The sequence below is a fragment of the Phoenix dactylifera genome, chromosome 6, assembly GCF_009389715.1.
Source record: "Phoenix dactylifera cultivar Barhee BC4 chromosome 6, palm_55x_up_171113_PBpolish2nd_filt_p, whole genome shotgun sequence".
Lineage (NCBI taxonomy): Eukaryota > Viridiplantae > Streptophyta > Magnoliopsida > Arecales > Arecaceae > Phoenix > Phoenix dactylifera.
Genome location: NC_052397.1, coordinates 15,540,029 through 15,562,977, shown reverse-complemented (window position 1 = coordinate 15,562,977; position 22,949 = coordinate 15,540,029). Strand labels below are relative to the sequence as shown.

At 40.4% G+C, this 22,949-nt stretch overlaps 2 protein-coding genes and 2 long non-coding RNA genes across 5 annotated transcripts; 2 read left to right on the top strand and 2 right to left on the bottom strand.

Moving 5' to 3' along the window:
- Positions 1-2,540: 2,540 nt before the first annotated feature.
- On the top strand, positions 2,541-4,203 carry LOC120110967 (protein BIG GRAIN 1-like E). The gene has a single exon (XM_039126999.1). The coding sequence runs from the start codon at positions 3,014-3,016 to the stop codon at positions 3,983-3,985; it is 972 nt and encodes a 323-aa protein (XP_038982927.1). The 5' UTR covers positions 2,541-3,013; the 3' UTR covers positions 3,986-4,203.
- A 3,165-nt stretch (positions 4,204-7,368) lies between these two features.
- LOC120111091 (uncharacterized protein At4g14342) lies at positions 7,369-20,855 on the top strand. Of its 2 annotated transcripts, none has more exons than XM_039127560.1 (4): positions 7,369-7,439; positions 18,335-18,420; positions 18,521-18,644; positions 20,368-20,855. In XM_039127560.1, exons 1-4 carry the CDS (start codon positions 7,434-7,436, stop codon positions 20,413-20,415), a joined length of 264 nt encoding a protein of 87 aa, XP_038983488.1. In that variant the 5' UTR covers positions 7,369-7,433; the 3' UTR covers positions 20,416-20,855. The 2 variants fall into 2 exon arrangements, with proteins under 2 accessions (XP_038983488.1, XP_038983489.1); XM_039127561.1 differs by lacking the exon at positions 20,368-20,855 and adding an exon at positions 19,385-19,457.
- LOC113461125 lies at positions 10,160-12,199 on the bottom strand. Its single transcript, XR_005512260.1, has 3 exons — positions 12,156-12,199; positions 11,368-11,472; positions 10,160-10,320 (listed from the first exon to the last, which is right to left on the bottom strand). It is a non-coding gene; the product is annotated as an uncharacterized LOC113461125 (long non-coding RNA).
- Positions 14,668-16,784, bottom strand: LOC120111092. Its single transcript, XR_005512259.1, has 3 exons — positions 16,665-16,784; positions 15,877-15,981; positions 14,668-14,829 (listed from the first exon to the last, which is right to left on the bottom strand). It is a non-coding gene; the product is annotated as an uncharacterized LOC120111092 (long non-coding RNA).
- Positions 20,856-22,949: the final 2,094 nt, after the last annotated feature.

The following is a 22,949-nucleotide window of genomic DNA, read 5'->3' as shown; positions in this document are numbered from 1 at the left end:
TTTTTTTATTAGCGTGATTTTGTATCAACCTATATTATTTTTTTTTTGGTTAGCAAAATCTTATTAGAGTGATTTTAGGGATCATATGACAACCTGTATCATGCATAATATTTTTTTTTTGTTAGCATGATCATACATCAGCCTATATTATTTTTTTTATATAGTCTGTACACAACTATATATAACCCTTAAAATATACCGCATGTAATGGAATAGAGCAATGAAACCATTTTTTTCTCTCTCTCTTTTTTTTTCTCTTATTTTTCTTTTCTTCTGCAAATATTTCAACAACAACGATCTAAAACCACCAAAAGCTGGCTCCTTATTCTCATGGGAAGGGAAATATCCTATTGAAGATGGCAAAGATGGGACTTGTGAGGTGAAGAGGCTCAATGCTATCTAAGTTGTATGGAGCAGAGCAAAAGGAAAATAACTATTCCTGAACGTTTACTGCCTCCAAGCATTCTAAAAGTCAACATTGGCTGGCCTTCCGAACGAAAGCAACCATACATGTACCCCAGAAAAGAACGAAAGCAACCATACAAAGAAATGATAAGAGTGACTCCCCAAACTTGGCTTGGATTAGCTCTGCCAAAGATTCGTGATACCTTGGCCCTCAAATGGCGTAACAGGGCCATTGCTTGTTGTGGCAGTCAGCCAGGAGCTTCACACTGTTTCTTTTGTGGGCCTCTCAAGGTTTGGAACATGTGCCAAAACGTAGTGTGGCATCGTGCACGCCACTTGCTGCCATCTTCTTTTGATTCCATAATTTCTTGTTAGCTTTAAGTTAGCATCTTGACTTATATTAATTTGACTCCACAACCCTTGATATACACATGCATGCATAAACATCGATATGTCATGCATGGATGTCTTTAACATTTTCAATTAACATTGCTCCAAGGAAGTTTGGGGAAGCAAAGTTGATTCATTTATCAACACATCGGGTGCAAGGGTTTGCTGGTTCAAACTTGACCCGTTCGAAAAATTAACTAGCCAAGTTCAAATATTTTTTTTTTTTTTTTTGAAGCTCTGCTTCAAAACAACTGAGCTTGAACAATGGCGCAATTCGAAAAATAGTAGAGAAATCAGGCTTGGCTAAGTTCAAGCTCGGCTTAAAGTTTGGCTGAACCATGCTGATCCAAAGCTTAGCCCGAGCTCGAGCTAAGCTCAAGAAGCTCTTCCAACATACTGAGCCGAGCTGAGCAGCTTGGCCTGGATTGTTTGCACCAGTATATGGGGCCACTACAGTTAAAAAGTGTACTCTTTATCAATTCTACTTACACACCCATTATTCTTTGGTGTTGCCCCTGTTTATAACCAAAGTAGAAGCGATGTACTACGTGGTTTGAAGGAGGGACCCGGAGAAATGTAGATAATTGGATGCCTTGAATAAGTTAATGCTTGCCTATTGAAAATCCACAGGAGACAATATTGTGTGATGGAGGGATAACATGATGCTACAATGCTACAATGCACAGCATTCCAATCATGGTTGCCTGCGACGGCCATTATCACGGTTTAAAGCTACAATGCACATACTGACCGGATAACATGATCCTTATCTTTTGCTCAAAACACACACACAATGCCTGTCGTATATAGATGTGGAAGTTTATAGCAATAAATTATCTATATTTGAATCTAATGTTTGCTTATGAAATTTAATCGATAAATTCTTTTTTGACATCTTTTTTCTCAAGAAATAATTCTGAAGAATAGCACTGCAAATTGTGAATCAAGCAAAGCCATCTTTTAACATACTAATGCTAAATTAGCCACCATAATCTGAAAGAAAAAAAAGAAGGTTACTGTTAAAGTTGTTTTCTTTTAAATTTTCAGTTAATGGTTGCTTATAATATTATGCAAATTTCGGAATTAGACCATCATTCATCATAGCTGTTACAGTATGGTCAGAACCTTGCTTTTAAGGTATAACTTCTCTGCCGAAAGAATTATCCAAGAATTAAACCCAAAACAACATTCAAAGAAATAATCAGAAGGCATATTACAATGTATGCTTGAAAGAAACCTTTCAGAACCTGTACTTTGAGATCTTCCCAGAAACACCTCAAGCCTTGAAGAAGCATGTTTGTGTTTCTCATGTCTATCTTTTTTTGCATCAATATGTTGTATTTTGTTTTTTTGTTTTTTCTTTTTTTTGAGAGAGAACGGGAGGCCATGCCACCCAACTTCAGGAAGCTGTTTACAAAAGAACTCTGGAGGTTCAGAATGTACATGGAAGGAATAAAAGGTTACAAGGTTGTAAGAATTTTGAAGAAAGTTCTAACAAGCAAAACTACTAGGAACAAAGCAACAGCAAGGAATAGAGCTGAATTGTGATCAGGAGAAGTAGGCTTCAGTGTGTTTCTCATGTCTATCATTCTTCTCCCTTCTTCCTCTTCCTATAACATGAAAATGTTTTTCTTTCTCATATTTGCTGCAAAATGCAAGCTTAAGGTTTTAAAACAACCTCCCTTGGTCACATTTATGTCCCGATCAGCTCCCAAAAAGTGGAGCATCTTCTTCACAACATGAGACAGAGATGGCTTTGGCTCCTAGAAAAAGCTACCTAGCGGATATAAAATCCAAAAGAAGTTAAAAGAATAATGTTCTCTTGTTGACATATTTATGAAACCCAATCAAGCCAAAAATCTCCTCCAATGAAGCCTGGCCAATAAACCAAAGGAGGCGAAACTCATTTTTCCTAACATCTTCATCACATGCTAGGCTGTAACACTGTTCAAGATCACACCTTGCTGCCTTTTTCCTTCTCTCTGTACTGTTGGGCAGCATAAATAGCGTTAGGTTGGTCTCTCATCAAGCAATTCTCAAGCATGCATTGTTCTAGTGGTGGTGGGTGGAGTTAAAAAGTGTTGTCGCCCCTCACCAGTCTACCACTCTCCTCCATTCCAAAGGCCACCTTCATTTCACCAGTCTCTCTCAAGCCTCTTCCACTATCTCTAGCCTATAAGAACCATCCGACAACCCCGTGCAGGGAATCCACACATCCATGTCCTTGTGCACCCACTCCTCTAGGATGTCCTCCATCGGGCTGTCAAATACTGACAACAGCGTCCGCTCCAGGCGAGCTCACCGTCGGCATGACTCTGGTGAGCTCGATGTCTTTGAGGCAGTACGCTACTTTGCCGGTGCCATGGACGAAGTTGGTCTCGCCGGAAGAATTGGTCCTCAGAGAGTCATTAGGGAAGACAGGGTGCTTTGGAGGGAAGAGAGGAAAAGTTTGGACACACCAATGACGACCATACCTCCCCAAGCGTGCCAAGGGGTGGAGAAATACCATTCCAAGGAGAGGAAGTGTAAGCAACCAAGCTCCCCTGGTACTAGGTTGGCTAGCTTTCTAAACTCTATATTTAACCAAACTGGTTCTAAGAGGAAATCCAAGTCTTGCACCACCGCCAAGTCATCGAAGGATGGAGAGTTAGAAGAGAGGCCTGGAGGGAGGAGTAGGAGGAGGAGTTGCCACTCCCGGAGCACCCCTCCTCCTCACACCAGCATCCCAGCAAAGTCGCAGGAGGAACAGTGCAGAAGCTATAAGTTGGCCCATGGCCAGCCAAAGGTGGCAACTTTCTGTCCACAAAGAGAGGTTTGGGATGAGAGAAGGGTACAAGGGGAGACTTGGCTAGCTGAGATAGCTAAGTTCAGTGATAGACTTCATGACAAAAGCAAGGTTTTGGGTGGTGGGAAGCTTGATGTGGCTTGGAATGAAGGGCTGTTGGAGAACAGATGGGTGTTACATAGAAATAAAGAGGGGTTCTTCGAGAAGCATGGGGAATGTGGGGATGAGTTTAGAAGAAAGGAGGAGAGTATGGAGGATAATGGAGGAGAGACTGACTCCAGCTCTGATCTTTTTGAGCTGAAGAATATTGAGTTTGGGGAGTTCTCAAGTGGACTGCCCTTCTATGGGACCACAGAAATGGAGATAGTTGAGAGAGGATCTTCCATTACTAGTGTTCCCTTTTAAGAACCTATATTCTCTGCCACTCTTTTGTTTCAATTTTTCTGACTTATTTTTTTTATATATGGGGATTGGTTGTGATCAGATGTATCTCTCTGGAGTGAAAATAGAACAGAAGAAGCTTCTGTTGTAAAGCTAATATTGCTTCTGATGATCTGCTTCTTCTGTTGTTCATGATTATACTAAAAAGTTACCTTTTATCCTTGTAAAGCGCTCTCTCTCTCTCTCTAACACAATTGGTGCTGCTATATCACATTGAATTATCATTGCTCCATAGTGATGGCATGGAAAAAGATTTGAGACCTAAAAGGTGGAGGCAATGAATGGTGCTCTGATATCTTACTCATTTAATGCTTCTTGTTAGCTTAGATATAAAATTCAGCAGTGACCAAGCCCCAAATTTGCTAATTAATAATAGTTGGATCTCACTTTTCATTACTGAACATGTTTTAGTCAATCTAATTATGGATTGAACATAGGATGATACATAGATGGAGATGTCAATGTCAGAAATGATGATTAAAAGAAAGGATATATTACAGAAAACAAGAAAGCAGGAGGGGGGAAAGTCCTCCAATAAGCAATGCTTCTTTTTCTTCTTTTGTTAAATCAAGGCAACTAAAATCTATAAAAGTTGTAGAGATTTAAAAATTACAGCTAGACAATGGATCCTTCCCCACTTTCTCCTCTTCTTGTAAAGCTGCACCTTTCCCATCACTGGAAGTGGAAAAGTTGGGTTGGATTGGATTAAGTCTGACTTGACCTAGATCCAACCCAAATTGGCTTCAAGTTATTGCATCTTATGAGATGTAAAAGAAGTTCCAACCCATGAGTCGATAGGTTTGGGATGGTTTCTTTCTTAATTTTGAACTTTTTAAGGCATAATGATTAAGTTTGGTTATGGATTAGGTCTGGGTCAAGCCAAATACTGGTTGGATCCTGCATTATAATAGTCCCCGTTGCACCTCACCTTTTCCAAGACAACAGAATTGATAATCAAGCAAACAATATCTTTGTGAAGCAATAATTTATCAATGTTTGGTTGATCTAGGAAATTGTTAGATCTCAACACTACTGAGAGTGAAAATGGAAAGTACATCTATCTTTTGGTGTCCCACAACATCTGTATACATAGACTCAAATTAGGTCGTCTCATGAAAGGAAACAAAAAATTGGAAGTAAGCTTGTGCAGCAGTGAAAATTCTATTAATGTGGGGTCTTTCAAGTTGTTTTTCACAGTGATATGAGAGAGAGAAACAAAGGGAGCATCGATGACAAACAGTGAGGAGAAGACCACTTCATTTGTTATTGAATGCAGCCATAGATTGCGGGGGACAGACTTATCATTTTAGAAGAGGGTGAGATGTTCCTGTCTCGCACGCGTGCATGTCTGGAAATCTAACAGATGGTTAAAAATCTATACACATTTGAGGAACAGCAGAACATTTCCTTTTGAGAGTAAACAGCAGACATGTTCCTGTTTCTACCCTCTTCTCCATGTCAGGTCTCAGCTGGAAGTTAACCAAGGAGGAGTAGTGATGAGAAGAACATAAAGCTAATTAACAAGAAGAGATTACACTCCATCCTGACAAAAATAAAATGAAAAATACAACTGGATTTCCTCACTGAAATCCTAGCTTGTTGGAATACTCTAATAGCAATAGCAGTCCTGAGAGAGGAAATTAAGTCCAGCTAATGCGGCCAAAACAATCTGCTAGCTAACTTGATTATATCTTCTTCACCTGAAAATTTGTTTCTAAAGATCATGCACTATATACCTTTCGCTAATTCTCTCCATACAATACATATAATTTACGAGGAAAGATGAGCTCATGAAAACAATACATATGACAATAATTTGCATGAGAGCATCATTGTGCTAATAACTAAGTCAAATGTCTACCACTTGATTCATAATAAGTGTTAGCTAGCTTGCTTTGCAAAGGAGTAATGCATAACTTGTCAGTTAGACAAATCTTTTCTTTGATGATCATTATAGGACTAAAAAATATAAATAATACTTTTTTGATGAGTTTCTAAATTTTTATAAATTGTATTAGAAAAGATTTGATTCATAGTCCATATGGATCATTGGATCATGGGTCTCCATGCAAGCATGGGTTTAGTTCCACACTGAGACAGCTTAATGCATTTGGGGGCCTAAAGTAAACTCACTAAGAGAGGTCTTATTCTTTTTAAAAAAGTGATAAAAATTTTTTAATAAGTACAAAATATTTTAAAAATTTATTTAAAAATAATTTGTCTAGCTTTTTAAGATGCAAATTTACTAATCAAATTTTTGTACTTAAAATTCATTAAACTTTTGTACCATTTTTTTCATACCCACGTCCATATTTTCTATTAGACATTTGAAGCGGTGCCGGAAACTGGCGAGTAGAGTTGGAGAAGAGGCCGAAGTCGCAACAAGAACACGTATGAGTAGCTGAAATCCTGAGAAGCAAAACAATCCTGAATTCAAACTTCAAATATTAGAAAAAGAACAGAAAAAGAAAATATATTTCATTAGTAAAAAATATTTTTTTTGGATGAAGAAATTGATAATCAAGAAATTACTATTTTTGTGACTGATATTTTAGTTCAAATAACCATCCTAAATCCTCTTCGGATGAGAGCTATGGCTGTTCTTGTCTTTTGATGCCCACCATGGTTGCATCACAGGATTCACATTGCGTCAGAAAATATGGGTAACTGGATTGCAAATTTTTAAAGAAGAAAGGATCAACGTGAAAACATTGGAACGTCAGGGGGCAACTTGAAAAGACTATCTTTTCTTGTATTCTCAAGTCGTAGAGGGCAGAGGGCTTGCCTGAAAAATAGAGAAGGAGCCAAAGAGGGCTTGTCTGGGTCCTCTGGGAGAGAGAAGAAAGAGAGACTGGTGGGAGACGCCGAAGAGGGTGGAATGCCAGATCCCGGCGATGCTGCCGTTCCCGCCGCCGAAGGAGAAGAAGTCGCCGGCGAGGGCTTCGCCCAAGAGGCCAAGAACAGCTACTTCCGCCTGCCGGCGCCAGATCTAGAAGCGTTCTTCGCAGGTTCGCCCTCGCGAGTCGCGCCCCGGCCCCGAAGTGAGATGTCCTGCGGCTCCTGCCGAGAGAGGAGAGTCTCTCTCAGAAATGAAAAGCCTCTCTCTCAGCTCTCTGGCTCCCCTTCTTTCTCTGGAGAGGAGAGAGCTCCGAGAAGCCGAGAAGGAGGGGGGAGAGGAGAACAGCCAGAAAAACTGAAATGCCTGTGGGATTTGGAACTGTTTCACAGGTAACCTTTTTGGAACTGCGGTGGGCCTTTCTTGGGCCGGGGGCCGGGTCCAACTTGGCGACTGCATAGAAATGTCTATACACGCGGTCTCCCGCCGCCTCGTGCCCCCAAAATCTAACGCGTCGGGCAAGCTGGCTGAGAGCGATCCCCTTCCAAGCTCGAGAGCGGATTTCCAGCGAGAACCATGCAGGTACTCCGATTTCTCCTCTGAATTAATCTGTGGTGTTTTGGATTAATGCCTCTTGAACCAAAACCCTAGGAATGTTCCCTCCTTTGCTAGTTTTTGTGGGTCGATTAGTTTCTTTTTTGCTTAACTTTGAACCCTAAGTCCTCACTGGAGTTGAAAGCGAAGGAAAAATATGAAGAAAATTTATAGGCTTGAATTGAATAGTCTAAATCAGGCTGCTTGCCCTTCTAGGGCTTTTGTTTTTATAAATTTAGAAACCCTAGTTCGTAGTTTGGTACTTAAAGCATAGAAAAGGCCTTCTCTTGATAAATATCAACAATTGTTAGATGACTAAAACTAGGTATTGAAATAAATTTTAGGATTTGATTCGTTATTATTTATGCTTAGCTTAGTTTCTTTCAGTATTATTGTCTCCTAGTTGTTGCATCCTTTTGATACATGGTTGGTTGTTTGTCTGCTATTCTGGATTATTTGGCTACTCTGCTTCTAGCTGAACTTGTTGATGGATCATATATGCTTCGGCATTAGTCATATTTAATACATGTGAAATATGGCTATAAATTTGCAAGGCTGTTTAGGGTGGGAGTATATCTGATTCTTGGTATTGTTGCGAACAGTGCGAAGTTATTTGACTTTTTCTTAAGATATGATTAGTTAGCTTACATGGGAAATTGACAATCAGCCAACTGTTTATTTCAGTATGTGAAATAAGTAGAATCACTTGAAACTCTAAAGAAAATTCACTCCTTCAGTACAGATTGGATGTAAACCACTTGTGAAATATTTATTTTTGTCATTTTTTAGTTTTTCAAACAAACAAAGCTGCACTTCTTTTTCTATTTTTAACAATTAAAGACACTCTGATTGATAATATATCTTTGCTGAATATGGAGCTCCAATCTAGCTGTCATATGCATTGCAAATTGTTCTTCATGATGCTGGTAGATGGAGTGAAAATATGTTCTATTATTTTTTGGTAGTTAAGAGCACTCTATTTTGGGGTGTACTGAGACAAGTCAGGGAAAAAAAGTAAAGAAAGATTAGTGTAAGGGGAAGTTTAGAATAATTATTCGAACATGAGCCTAATAGAGTGAAAGGAACTTATATTTTTTATGGAGGAGGGAATAAAATGAATTAATTTGAGAAATTAAGGTAGGTAAAACAAACTGTTATAGGAAGAAAATAAGCAATGAAGAAGCAAAAAAAACAAATTATGCCTTCTCTTTCTCTCTATAAATTATTTTTCAAAGGGAAGGTTGTACATCTGAACTAATTTAGATCCATCAGAAGGCAAAATTTCAATAAATCTTACCTCTGCTTTTCTTTTTTGTTGGTAACTGGGCAAATCCTATAGAAATTGACCAAGTGGAAATTGCAGCTGTGAAAAGCATTGACGTGGAGGAGATTTTCACAGTTTTCTGTGGCAAATTTGGTGAATGTATACAATATACATCTATATGATGACTTTGATTTTATCTTGCTTTCTGGATGTAATTATGTGTAGGCCAAATAAATATCTCCCAAAGCATTGGATTAGTCACAGATAATTGGCAAATGTCATGGTTTGCAGGTCGCAACTTGATCTGTATAGAATTTCACTGAGAAATAAGATGGATGAAACTAACACATATATGAGTGCTTTGTAGATTTATCTCAGGGGGGAACCTAAAGAAACATACTATTTTACCTTTGTTAGATGAGGCACTAGGATTGAGATTTGGAGCGAAATCAGTTTATTTCCTATTTCTTCCACCTAATGAGTGGATTTTCTGAATACCTCTAGCTAGTCTACGTATCCAAGAAACATATTATAATGATATTCTGTTTTGTTCTTCCACAATTGGTTTCCAATTCTTGATCATTTTGCTTGTCTTCCATGGAGGACTGGTGGATGATTTTTGTTTGGGCTATGTGATTTTTTCCAAAAAAAAATTAAATGTGAGGATTCTATAGATGAATCAACTGAAATTGAGATAGTGAAATAATAAGTTTATTTGAATACTAGGAAAAGGAAACAGGTAATCCTTGTGGCTTCTTGATTAATTTCTGAGAAGTAGAAACAATAGGTAACTCAATAAAGGATAAACAACTGAATATAATTCTTTCAACAGAGAGTGCTAGAACTGAGGTATAAGAAGAGAACGAGATAAAGGCAAAGGTGCAGGGTTAGAAGGCTCGTAAATGAGATTGAGTGCAAAATTCCCTGTAAAACTAGTTAAGACAAGTGACAAATCAACACTCAATAGGCAATTTTCTTTTAGGTAGATGAAAAATTGGTAGATAACAATGTGATCAGTTTTACAACCTATATTAAATCAGTATCAGTTCAAATTTTCTATGGTTTGGGATGGAAGAGGCTCAAGTGTCATCATGGATGGCTAGGAAGGAGGAGGCTTAACCTTGAAGTTTAAGAGATTAAAAACTTATAGGAGAAAAAGAAGTTTACATTGAAAGCTTGGAGAAAGTATCATCCTATAATTCCAAACTACCACTCTGCCCCTGCTCTTATACAGTCTTCAACACTTGATGATAATGGTTGAACCTTCTTCATCCTTATCAATCCATGATATTTATAAACAATTTGGATCAAAATTGTCACGCCCCGAACCCAGCACCCGGGTTCGGTACGCGACCGGCCGCATGAGCCCTAGAGCAGTGCCCTAAAGATCATGCAAGGCCTATGTTTAACAAAATTCCAATAAATCCACGATTAATTTAATAATTCAAATAGACAAGTCCGACATATCCAAATAAACAAATTAGTTCAATTACAATATCTTCAAATGTTCATCGACATCAAAGAAGGATAAACAAATAAACTAACTAATGACTCTGGTACTCGCACGCTGCGCCCATCGCATCTAAATCTAAGCATCCTGCAACTCTGATAAAGAAAAAGAAGAAAAAGGGGGTGAGCTTTACAGTCCAGTAAGAATCCCTACACATCCATACCAACACAATAATAATATGAATTTGAAAGCCACGACAAATCGATGCACATTTCATGAAATCATAAACCGGTTATCAAAAGGCTCAAATAATCAATATAAGTATGTACGTCAAACATCAATGAAAGTCCAGCCACGTAAGAATGATATAGCATACGATAGCTCGTAAATCTTCATTAAAGTTTTCAATGCCTTTTCTTTTCATTCTATATTAACTTGATCCGGTTTAATTATCTTTCCGACTTTGGGTCAAATCTCAGTCACATTTCTCAGCCTGTGGTGGGGCAACCAAATTATCACATTTTCAGCCTGTGGCGGGGCCTGCACATTATAGTTCCACATTTCTAGCCTGTGATGGGGCCTGCCAAAGTATCACATTTTCAGCCTGTGGCGGGGCCTGCACATTATGGTTCCACATTTCTAGCCTGTGAGGGGGCCTACCAAAATATCACATTTTCAGCCTGTGGCGGGGCCTGCACATTATAGTTCCACATTTCTAGCCTGTGAGGGAGCCTACCAAAATATCACATTTTCAGCCTGTGGCGGGGCCTGCACATTATAGTTCCACATTTCTAGCCTGTGAGGGGGCCTACCAAAATACCACATTTTCAGCCTGTGACGGGGCCTGCCATAATAACAAGATAAACCCAAAGTCCCTTTTCATACAATCCAGTTTACATCCACACATCAATTCCTTTATATTTATTTCCGGCTTTAAACTAACCACGGTCACGTTTCCAGCCCGTGACGGGGCAACCAATATCACATAGTTAGTTTAGAGCACCACATCCATCAGTCCAATTATGTAGGTGTAAGTTATGCGCATGCATGCATCTATCATTATACCAATCACAAGCAAAGACGATCAAAATACAATTTAAATATAAAAATCATTTTGTTTTGCCTGGATCATAGCATATCAAACATATATATATAGTGCAAAATATTTATATCATGTAGGATTGGCGTACAAGGATTCTTACACTTTGTTGAAAACTCAGACAAACTAATCACCGTCCTCACGGCGATCTATGAACCGGAATGCGCAGGACTCCGCTCAGCGTCCTCTCGTCCAATAGATTGTCCCCCTACAGAATCAAGACAATATTAAAAATTATCCAGAGTATCTGACAATCCAAAACCCTCCATTGACCTACGACTATCCAGCAATCCTTACAAACCATGGTCTCCTCGTATCAAACTAGAGAGAGAAAACTCCAATCTAGAGAGAGAAACTGGAGAGAGAAATAATCCAAGTAGAGAGAGGAACTAATAAACAAGAGAGAGAACCTAGGAGAGAGAAGAGAGGAGAGAGAAAACTCTTCCTCCTTCTCAAAATAGGGGGAACCGATCCATCTCCCTCTCTTCTTGGATCAGGGTGGCACAGCCACCAAGGTGCCCATCCTCGGCGACGCCGGCCGGCCAGTGACGGCCATCAACTGCGGCACCACCGGCGACGGTGGTCGGCCGGCGGCCAACCAACGAGGGGAAGGAAAGGAGATGGGATCACGAGGAAGGAGATCTCGGTCCACCTCTTCCCATCCCCTCTAAAACCCTAGAAATCCCTCTCAACCAACCCACAGTCCCGATTCAACCCCCAAGACCATAGATCCGGCCAACCCGGCGGCCGGCGGCGGCGAAATCCGAAAGAGAGGGGCCGAAACAGGGGTACCCTGTTTCGGATCCCTCTCCGACGGCTTCACCGGCCAAAAACCCCTCCAACGCCCCCAAAATCCAGAACATGAAGCATAAGGAAGGGAGCCCCACTTACCTCGGTCCGACGGCGTGCTCCGGCGACCTTTCCGGCGAGGAATCAGCGGAGAAATTGTGAGCAATTTGCGGAGGGTCTTCACCGAAGGAAAGAGGAAGGCTTCCCCCCCCCCCCCCCCCCCCCGCGGCCGGCCGGATCTCGGACCTCTCCGGCGCTCGGTCTCCTCCGGCGAGTCGCCTCTCCAACAACGCCGCCGCCTCCTCCCCCTTTGCACCCTCCCTTCATCCACCACGATCGTGCCTAAGGCACGATCGTAATAAGGGGATGGGCCCGGTCTTTTCGGGCCGGCCCGTCCCCCTTTCCTTTTTTTTTTTTGTTTTTTTTTTGTTTTTTTTTTCAGGGGTATTACATTCTCTCCTCCTAAAAAAAATTTCGTCCTCGAAATTAACTTACTTGAAGCCTCAAACTTTTAAAAAAATATGCATCCGTTATATCATCCCCGAGATTTCAAATAGTCTCCCTCTCGGAGTACCTACTCACAAGATTTTGACATACAAAAATTACAGCATCTCAAAACTTAATCCTTTCTATTTACCACACATAGTAGGTTATTTTGATCTCCTTCTATTATTAGCATAACTCTTTTAACAACTCTGAGCTGTACGAAGTCGTTCTCTGATCACTTACACATTATCTATGGTCTATTGCACTATCTCTGGGCCTAATAATTTTCTCTCGCCCACATCATCCTAATAAATAGGGGATCCATGTTAAAACATTCCAAGTCTAAGACCAACCAAGGACTCATCAACCATTAACGCTAATTTTAAGATGCCCAAGATTCTCCCAAAAGTTATCGACAATAGAAGAACCCACCGGTGAAAATTACATAGCTACCTCTAGATCATCCATAGAATCAACAACATTCTCCTCTACTAGAAACTAACTCAAGTGTTCCATCATAATACCTTTTAGATCAAATATTAATGTCCTTAACCAGTTTCAAAATAACTCAAACCACCACACTTCCGCTGCGCACTCTGATTTAATCCATTAAATACTCTAAAGCCTCTAAATAATTTATGACCGAAATATCACTTTGCATTAGGAGTAAGAAAAATCCAAATTTTAGAACTTTAATTGAGCAGAACCTCCAGATCTCTCTATCCTCAATTTATGTAGAGTATACTAACCATTACTAACACTCAAGCCATTAATCAAGTTTAAGGTCACGACATGATCTTCACAACCGTTTTAGAATTCAAAATATCTAGGTTTAATTTAAAATAAGTTAACCTTGGATTTCCTCAGCAATTCGATTAGACAATCTACGTTGATCTTCTTTCCAAAAAGATTTACTTCAAATTCAATGGGTTAGAAGTCATTGAGCCAATACACTATGATTAGAAATTAACTCTATCGATCTCCAGATCTTTCTTCACCAAGATTCTTAACATCCATCAAAAATGCTACATATGATAATTTATGTAAGCATCTCATGACCGAAGTCTCTACTCAATATGACATTTATTAGTGGCTTCATCAACAATGACAAAAGATCCTGCTCAAATCTTAAACCTAGGCTTGAGTTTTAAATTTAACACATCAAATAATCTTCTACAATTATAAGTAAAATCCAGTAGCCCAATCCAAATAGGAGAATTCAAATAATTAGAATTCCCCCGTCAATATGCATACTCTATGGCCTCAAAATAATCAAATACATTAATAGGAAATAGACCTATTTGCAATAGCCAACATGCCAATACCAGATATAATCCACATACATATTCAACTTCGAAGAACATTCCTTTCAATATTATGAAATCTTCTTAGCTCACTCCAATACTATGGAAGATCTACGTACAAACCCTACTCTAATAATTAGCAGCAAAACCAAAAGTACAATCACATCAAAACCCATATCAAGTTTGAACTTTCAGGTCATTTAAATAATATCCGAATATGGTATAACTGATATGCCATTGTGGACCTTCCTACACTTATCTTAGGTCAAACCTCTCTTATCATGATCAAAGATAATTTATACTTTCCTTCCACACTCATCGAAAACCAAAACCCGATGCATATATTTTATCACAATGCCCAGTGATCTTACACCTTAAGCACTGAATTTAATTGTCATGTTCCAAGTGATCATAACCTTAAGCTATAATATATTTCAGTCACAGTCCCTAGTGATCTTAAACATATGCTCAGATTCCAATTTATCACTATCCCCAATGATCTTAAACCTTAAACTCTAATGCCACTAAGGCCACAATCCCTAGTGGTCTTAAACCTTAAATTACATTATCATTCCTGTTACAATCTCAGGTGATTATAAACTAAGGCTCTGATAGTTTTCCGATCATAATTCCCCACTCACACTCACCTGAACCTAAATCCTAGGATACCTTAACCTTAAGCTCTGATACCACTCTGTCACGCCCCGAACCCAGCACCCGGGTTCGGTACGCGACCGGCCGCATGAGCCCTAGAGCAGTGCCCTAAAGATCATGCAAGGCCTATGTTTAACAAAATTCCAATAAATCCACGATTAATTTAATAATTCAAATAGACAAGTCCGACATATCCAAATAAACAAATTAGTTCAATTACAATATCTTCAAATGTTCATCGACATCAAAGAAGGATAAACAAATAAACTAACTAATGACTCTGGTACTCGCACGCTGCGCCCATCGCATCTAAATCTAAGCATCCTGCAACTCTGATAAAGAAAAAGAAGAAAAAGGGGGTGAGCTTTACAGCCCAGTAAGAATCCCTACACATCCATACCAACACAATAATAATATGAATTTGAAAGCCACGACAAATCGATGCACATTTCATGAAATCATAAACCGGTTATCAAAAGGCTCAAATAATCAATATAAGTATGTACGTCAAACATCAATGAAAGTCCAGCCACGTAAGAATGATATAGCATACGATAGCTCGTAAATCTTCATTAAAGTTTTCAATGCCTTTTCTTTTCATTCTATATTAACTTGATCCGGTTTAATTATCTTTCCGACTTTGGGTCAAATCTCAGTCACATTTCTCAGCCTGTGGTGGGGCAACCAAATTATCACATTTTAAGCCTGTGGCGGGGCCTGCACATTATAGTTCCACATTTCTAGCCTGTGATGGGGCCTGCCAAAGTATCACATTTTCAGCCTGTGGCGGGGCCTGCACATTATGGTTCCACATTTCTAGCCTGTGAGGGGGCCTACCAAAATATCACATTTTCAGCCTGTAGCGGGGCCTGCACATTATAGTTCCACATTTCTAGCCTGTGAGGGAGCCTACCAAAATATCACATTTTCAGCCTGTGGCGGGGCCTGCACATTATAGTTCCACATTTCTAGCCTGTGAGGGGGCCTACCAAAATACCACATTTTCAGCCTGTGACGGGGCCTGCCATAATAACAAGATAAACCCAAAGTCCCTTTTCATACAATCCAGTTTACATCCACACATCAATTCCTTTATATTTATTTCCGGCTTTAAACTAACCACGGTCACGTTTCCAGCCCGTGACGGGGCAACCAATATCACATAGTTAGTTTAGAGCACCACATCCATCAGTCCAATTATGTAGGTGTAAGTTATGCGCATGCATGCATCTATCATTATACCAATCACAAGCAAAGACGATCAAAATACAATTTAAATATAAAAATCATTTTGTTTTGCCTGGATCATAGCATATCAAACATATATATATAGTGCAAAATATTTATATCATGTAGGATTGGCGTACAAGGATTCTTACACTTTGTTGAAAACTCAGACAAACTAATCACCGTCCTCACGGCGATCTATGAACCGGAATGCGCAGGACTCCGCTCAGCGTCCTCTCGTCCAATAGATTGTCCCCCTACAGAATCAAGACAATATTAAAAATTATCCAGAGTATCTGACAATCCAAAACCCTCCATTGACCTACGACTATCCAGCAATCCTTACAAACCATGGTCTCCTCGTATCAAACTAGAGAGAGAAAACTCCAATCTAGAGAGAGAAACTGGAGAGAGAAATAATCCAAGTAGAGAGAGGAACTAATAAACAAGAGAGAGAACCTAGGAGAGAGAAGAGAGGAGAGAGAAAACTCTTCCTCCTTCTCAAAATAGGGGGAACCGATCCATCTCCCTCTCTTCTTGGATCAGGGTGGCACAGCCACCAAGGTGCCCATCCTCGGCGACAACGGCCGGCCAGTGACGGCCATCAACTGCGGCACCACCGGCGACGGTGGTCGGCCGGCGGCCAACCAACGAGGGGAAGGAAAGGAGATGGGATCACGAGGAAGGAGATCTCGGTCCACCTCTTCCCATCCCCTCTAAAACCCTAGAAATCCCTCTCAACCAACCCACAGTCCCGATTCAACCCCCAAGACCATAGATCCGGCCAACCCGGCGGCCGGCGGCGGCGAAATCCGAAAGAGAGGGGCCGAAACAGGGGTACTCTGTTTCGGATCCCTCTCCGACGGCTTCACCGGCCAAAAACCCCTCCAACGCCCCCAAAATCCAGAACATGAAGCATAAGGAAGGGAGCCCCACTTACCTCGGTCCGACGGCGTGCTCCGGCGACCTTTCCGGCGAGGAATCGGCGGAGAAATTGTGAGCAACTTGCGGAGGGTCTTCACCGAAGGAAAGAGGAAGGCTTCCCCCCCCCCCCCCCCCCCCCCGCGGCGGGCCGGATCTCGGACCTCTCCGGCGCTCGGTCTCCTCCGGCGAGTCGCCTCTCCAACAACGCCGCCGCCGCCTCCCCCTTTGCACCCTCCCTTCATCCACCACGATCGTGCCTAAGGCACGATCGTAATAAGGGGATGGGCCCGGTCTTTTCGGGCCGGCCCGTCCCCCTTTCCTTTTTTTTTTTTTGTTTTTTTTTGTTTTTTTTTTCAGGGGTATTACAAAAATGAAGCCACCTACCAGCTAGAAATTAATAAGTGCTCACACAAGAACTAATCACTGGGAAAATTCACTCGTTTTTTTTTGTGACCTTCACTTTTTTTGTACCTTATATCCCTTGACACCAGAATTAGGGGATCAAATGCCGAGTCGGAGGTAAGGAGATAGCACAAGTGGAATCAGGTAAATGCTCTTTTCCCACAAGGAATCCACCAAGAGGATAGGAGCATAAGATGAAAAAGGAGAACTCCAACTCCACTGCCAAATGCTGAATTTTCATTCAACTTGTCAAATTTATCACCATATATCTTATTCCATACAAAGTGCCCCTATATATAGGCATAGACATGAGACGTGTCCCCATCTCTATGCAGACAAAATAAAACAATCAATTCACCCTTGACTAGAAGGGATGAAAGTGCAAAATATGAAAAAAGACATCATGAAGTACTAAGAGATGACACATAATACTAGAAGTTCACATGAAAAACTAAAAGACGTTAATCAAACAATTAATTACTTATAATTAATGATAGGAATCATAATTAATGATGGCTTAAATAATTTGGAGAAATTCAAATGCCAGCTCATGGGACATTTTTTGTGTCATCCCTTTTTCTAATGGCTTACCCAAGAAAAACATGAAAAAAATAAAACGCTCTTAATGATATTAAAACTCATAAGTATGTTTATTATGATTTCTTTTTACCAATATACCATTTTCTGAGTGCTGGGACATAGACCGGAAGGTTATGATGTATGACCTTAGTGTTTCCCTGTTACGATCATGCACATCAACTTTTATGTATCTTTATCTACATGTATCACTTCATAAAGGACCTTATAAGTATCTATATTGCATTGGAGACATCCAGTTTTCTTTATTCAGTTGTTGATTGGTCTTTCTTTTTCTTTTTCCCATTGATAAAGTAGGATGAAAGCATCTGCCCAGTGTTTAAGTTGCTTTTCGACAGTCCTTGTTCCATAAGAGTCTGCTTAGGTTCCCACCAAGTCTTCGAGTGCACCAAAGCAGCTGCTTTAGGGAGCTCGTTGTAAGCCTGTTATCATATTAATTCTTAACCCATGTCTGGAGGTAGATCACTTTGTGAGTGTAGTATTTCTCCTTCGACATATCGGGCTACTCTAGTTTTATCATCACAGGGTTGATGGTTATCTTTATGCATTGATTTCAGATGTTTTTATTCACACTTTAGTACTTATGCATAATCATGCTCTACCATGAAGTCAGAATTTTGGCTTAAGATAAAACTAAATTTTTTGCTTACAATATGTCTGAACTGATTTTTTTTGTGTTGTTCTCAGGCCAGCGACAGGTTTAACATTAATTCTCAGCTTGAGCATCTTCAGGCTAAGTATGTTGGTACAGGGCATGCTGACTTGAATAGATTGTGAGTTTCCAAATATCGATAAATCATCCCTTCTTACCTACTTTCGTAAATTTGATTAATTTATAGATCTAAATTTGTTTGTCCCACTTTTTCAAAACAGTGAATGGGCAGTAAACATCCAACGTGATAGTTATGCATCATATATTGGCCACTACCCCCTCTTGGCATATTTCGCCATTGCTGAAAATGAATCCATTGGAAGAGAACGCTACAATTTTATGCAGGTATGGCATTCTTAGATATTATTGCTATATAATTTTATATATTATATAGACCTCATATGTGTTTGTCTTCCATCAGACCACCAAAATAATAAAGTTTAATATGTGGGTTTGCAGAAGTGTGAAAGTAGTACATATAACTTAATGATGTGCTGATTCACATATGAAAAGTTTAGAATTTAAGTTGCTTCTCCTTTTGTTTGTTCACTATTTGAGATAAATACCTATCAGACATGCATGTTCCTTTCCTTTATAACAAGGCCCTAAAGTTCACAATGTATTTGCTAAGTGTATCATTTCAATGGAAAAGCTTGAGCAGGATTACTGTTGCAAAGCACCCTTTCTTAAGATGCTTTACAAAAGTTGGTATTATAGTGACACAATATATGAGGAAACCTTTATAATGATGTCTCAAGTGATCATTGATATTTCACTGAGATTCTTAAATGTTTAAAAGAATAAATGCAATTTTTTTTATATATATAGCAATATTTATTAGATCATTCTAGAACCTACTATATTTAATTTTATTTTAAAGATAGGATTTTCTCAATCATTATGAACAGAAATTTGGTGAAGTAAGATATTTCGTGTAAATAGTTTGCCATCTATAAGAATCTTGCCTATGAAAAATTCCACATGTGCTTTATATAAATGCCAAGGCTTGAATAAACTTTAAATTTAGCATTCCGTTTCCCTTAAATAACTGGAGTTTGTTTATATGTTTTCAAATGAGTCTGCAGGAGTCAAGCCATGCACTTTAGTCCTGAAAGGATGTTCTTCGGGATTAAGATTTTCATGAGGATACATATGATAGCAACAACAAGAACATGCTTGATAAGGGTTATTCCTACCAATGTGGTACATGAGAGTAAAGCTTGGCTGTCAGTGAGCTGAGCTTGGAGATGGCCCATGATGGCTTTGTAAAATTTATCAACTTACGTAATAATACTTGGTTTTTCTCTTCTAAGTACAACTCTCCATGAAATCATTTTCTGAAGCTTTTCTCAAAAAGATGAGTACTGATTTTAAAGTTTTAGTTGATGCTTTTATGCCTGAGGAAGACGGATAATAATAATTTCCAAGTGAAACGGTCTTCTGAAAGTGAGGTAAAAGAATGTCCAGGTAGGTTGGTGATTTTGGTGATCTTTTTGCCTGGAGACATGCTATGAGGGTGACTTAAAGTGCCTTTTGAATATGTTGATGTAAGGTGAGGGAATCACTTTGGTCTCAACTCAAATTATGGTAAGCCATTAACTTCATTTAAGAATCTGAATGAAGTGATGCACATCATGTAATATAACATACCTCAATTATATGATATGTATTTTTATGCATTTTAACATATTAATTTTCCCAACTACCAATTCTATGAGTTGATTCTTGTGAATTAAAGGAGTCTTTCTTAGTTTCTAATCCATATGGCACTGTTATTCCTTTGATATTGCTTGTGCTGGCGCTCCTTGAATTGCATTAGTTGTGATGTCTGCCATGTATATGACTTTAATATATAGGATGAAATGATGCACTTTTGTTACGGAACCTAGGTGAATCTTGCTATGTAAAGTTTTATTAAGATATGCTATTCCTTTTGATGAAAAAGAACTAAAGATGACTTGAACCATTCTGGAAGAATGCAAATATCCCCAAATTTTGTGCGCAAATAGTTCCTTTTGTTTTGCTAATTTGAATTGCATGGTAGTTTACTTCTTGATCTTTCTTACAGAAAATGCTGTTGCCTTGTGGGCTTCCTCCCGAGAGAGAAGAGGATTGAAGTATTTTCGAAGCAAGCACTGCAGCAAATACTCTTCCATCGTATATTAGCTTTGTTTGAAAGAGGAGGAGAAAGCATTATTATTGCATCTATATCGAACATGATGACAATGTCTTTTTAGTGGACTCTTGGGTTTACATGAGGGATGTGGACTTCAGATAGTCTGTACTCGTTTAGGTGGCACTTTGTTTTGCTTCTGTTAGGATTTCTGGTGAACCTGTTTCAGTGAGATGGTTAAGTTTGCTTGGTTTTAAATGCTATAAACGTTAGGTCTTGATTGTGTACGCAGCATGGCGTTTTTATTTAAGCAGGTAAGCCATTGAGAACAATTTTTAACAGTTTTTTGTGTGATGGTTGAGGAAGAACTCTGTGCTCTGCTCGGCTCCTTGAAAATATTGTCAAGCAATACTTGCTGGACGTAGGTACTATGCATTGCTCCACGCTGATCAGCTTTTGAGAAGTCTTTTCACCTGAAGTTTTATCAGATTATCTTGCAACCAAAGCTCTAAGAGTTCACCCAGGTCATCCCTACCGAAAAACCTCTAATCTGATTTTTATTGTAGTTTATTTTATTTTTTATTGGGGCAGTGCCTGCTGTGCTAATAAATCTGGCAGCTTGTTCAACATAAAATCTCTCCAGAATTTAGTACTCAGCATTCAATGAGGGGTGGCAATCAGGTCGACCAATTGGATTAAAAAAAAAGACAAAAAACTTGTCAATCCGAACTCTACCTATATATTAAATGGGTCTAGAATCTAAATATTGATAAGACTATTTTATTAAATAGATAATCTAATCTACCAGTTGGATTAAGTTAAATGGGTAAGTATTGCCATCCCCAATTCAGCCGGCACTTGATGCTGGCAGGTTGTCAATGGTTAAAAAGTCTCGTACCACAGTTATTTTAATTTATCACTTCATTCAGTAAGTTTCAAATGTTGTTTAAAAAGGCCATTCTACCTTTTCTTTGGTAGACATTTGATAACGATGACAACTAGTTCAAATCCAACTCTCTGCTTTTACCATCTTCAAGCTTCCTTCTGAAGTGAATGCATATGGTAAGAGGTCACTGGATTGCCCATAAGCTCAGGACTGCTAATTCTATAGTCTTAACCTGAATTGTTAGTGTTGGGGGGAAAACCCAAGTCATGCCTCCTCGGAGGCGCTCGACCAAGGAGCGCCGACCAGAGGGGCGCCCGACCAAGGAGCGCCGACCAGAGAAACAACCCCGCAACAGGACACTCCGCAACCGGCTCGGCTCGGCACCCGTGCCGGGCCCATGCCTTAGCCAAATATCCAATCTCCGCCTAATCCTCTAAAGGATCTGACAACTAAATACATGACTCCACTGCAATCCGCCACCATCCCTAAGTCATCAAGGCACGTGATCTCCACAGGCCTTCGGCACGCCCTATCATTAATGCATGAGACCCCCTCAGGCCCCCGATGCACTCAATCATTAAATGAACACGGCTCAAGACGATCTCCGGATCACTGAGCCATCAAAGCGCATGGCTCTCCCTGACCACCGGTTCACTCAGCAATCAATGCACTGGCCATCTACGAACCCCAGGCCCACCACGGCCGGTGGTTCAACCACCCCAACGGGTCCGATCAACCGTGACAGCTCCCTGATTCCGGTCTGATCCGGCCTTATTCTCCACAACGCCATTAATGAGCATGATCGTGCCCAATTATCACAAAAGAGGACAAATTCCCCTGTCACCTCCCAGGTAACATAATATCTTCCTATAAAAGAGAACCTGGGGGGAAAGGGAAAAACAACACAAAAAAACGGAGACAGAAACAAACATTCTCCTCCTTTACTCCCCACATATTAGCCCCCTCTGACTTAAGCTTCGAAGGGCCGGCGCCGGAAAGCCCGGCCACCGGCTTTCTTGCAGGATTCTCCAGGAGGACGCCACCAGTCGACGCACCGCCACCTACTGTCCCGGCAGCGGAGCTCCTCCCCTCTCGGTTCGCGGCAGCCCCCAGGTCCAATTTCCAGCAACAGTTGGCGCTAGAGGAAGGGTCCGAGTTGCTGCCATGAAACTAAGAAGTAAGGGGGCTTCCAATGCCTCTCGACGTCCTCCACCTAGTCCTGGACACTCTGTCCAGAACTCGCCGCCTCCGGCCGAATCAACTCCTCAAGTTCGGCCGGAACAGTTTGATGCCCTGGTGCAATAGGTGCAGGCCTTGGCTACCGCTGTCCAAGACTTGCAACCCAGGGGCATCCCGACGGCACCGCTCCCTCCGGTTCCAGTTCAACCGGAGCCTCCTACAAGCGGACTTCCCCTTCAAGGTCAGGACTCTCAAGTCCAGGCCTCCCTCTGGAGAGAACATCCAGTTAGAGGCCCTGGTGGCTGGCCACAACCCTCGAAGGTTGAGTCGGTTCCAGGGCAACTTGCACCAGAACGAACCGCTGCAGCGATCCCCCAGAATGATAAACTCGACAAGAAGGTCGAGAAACTGGAACGCCAGATCCAGGCACTCCACGGAAGAAAACCGGGACATGATGGTGACTTTGAGTTCA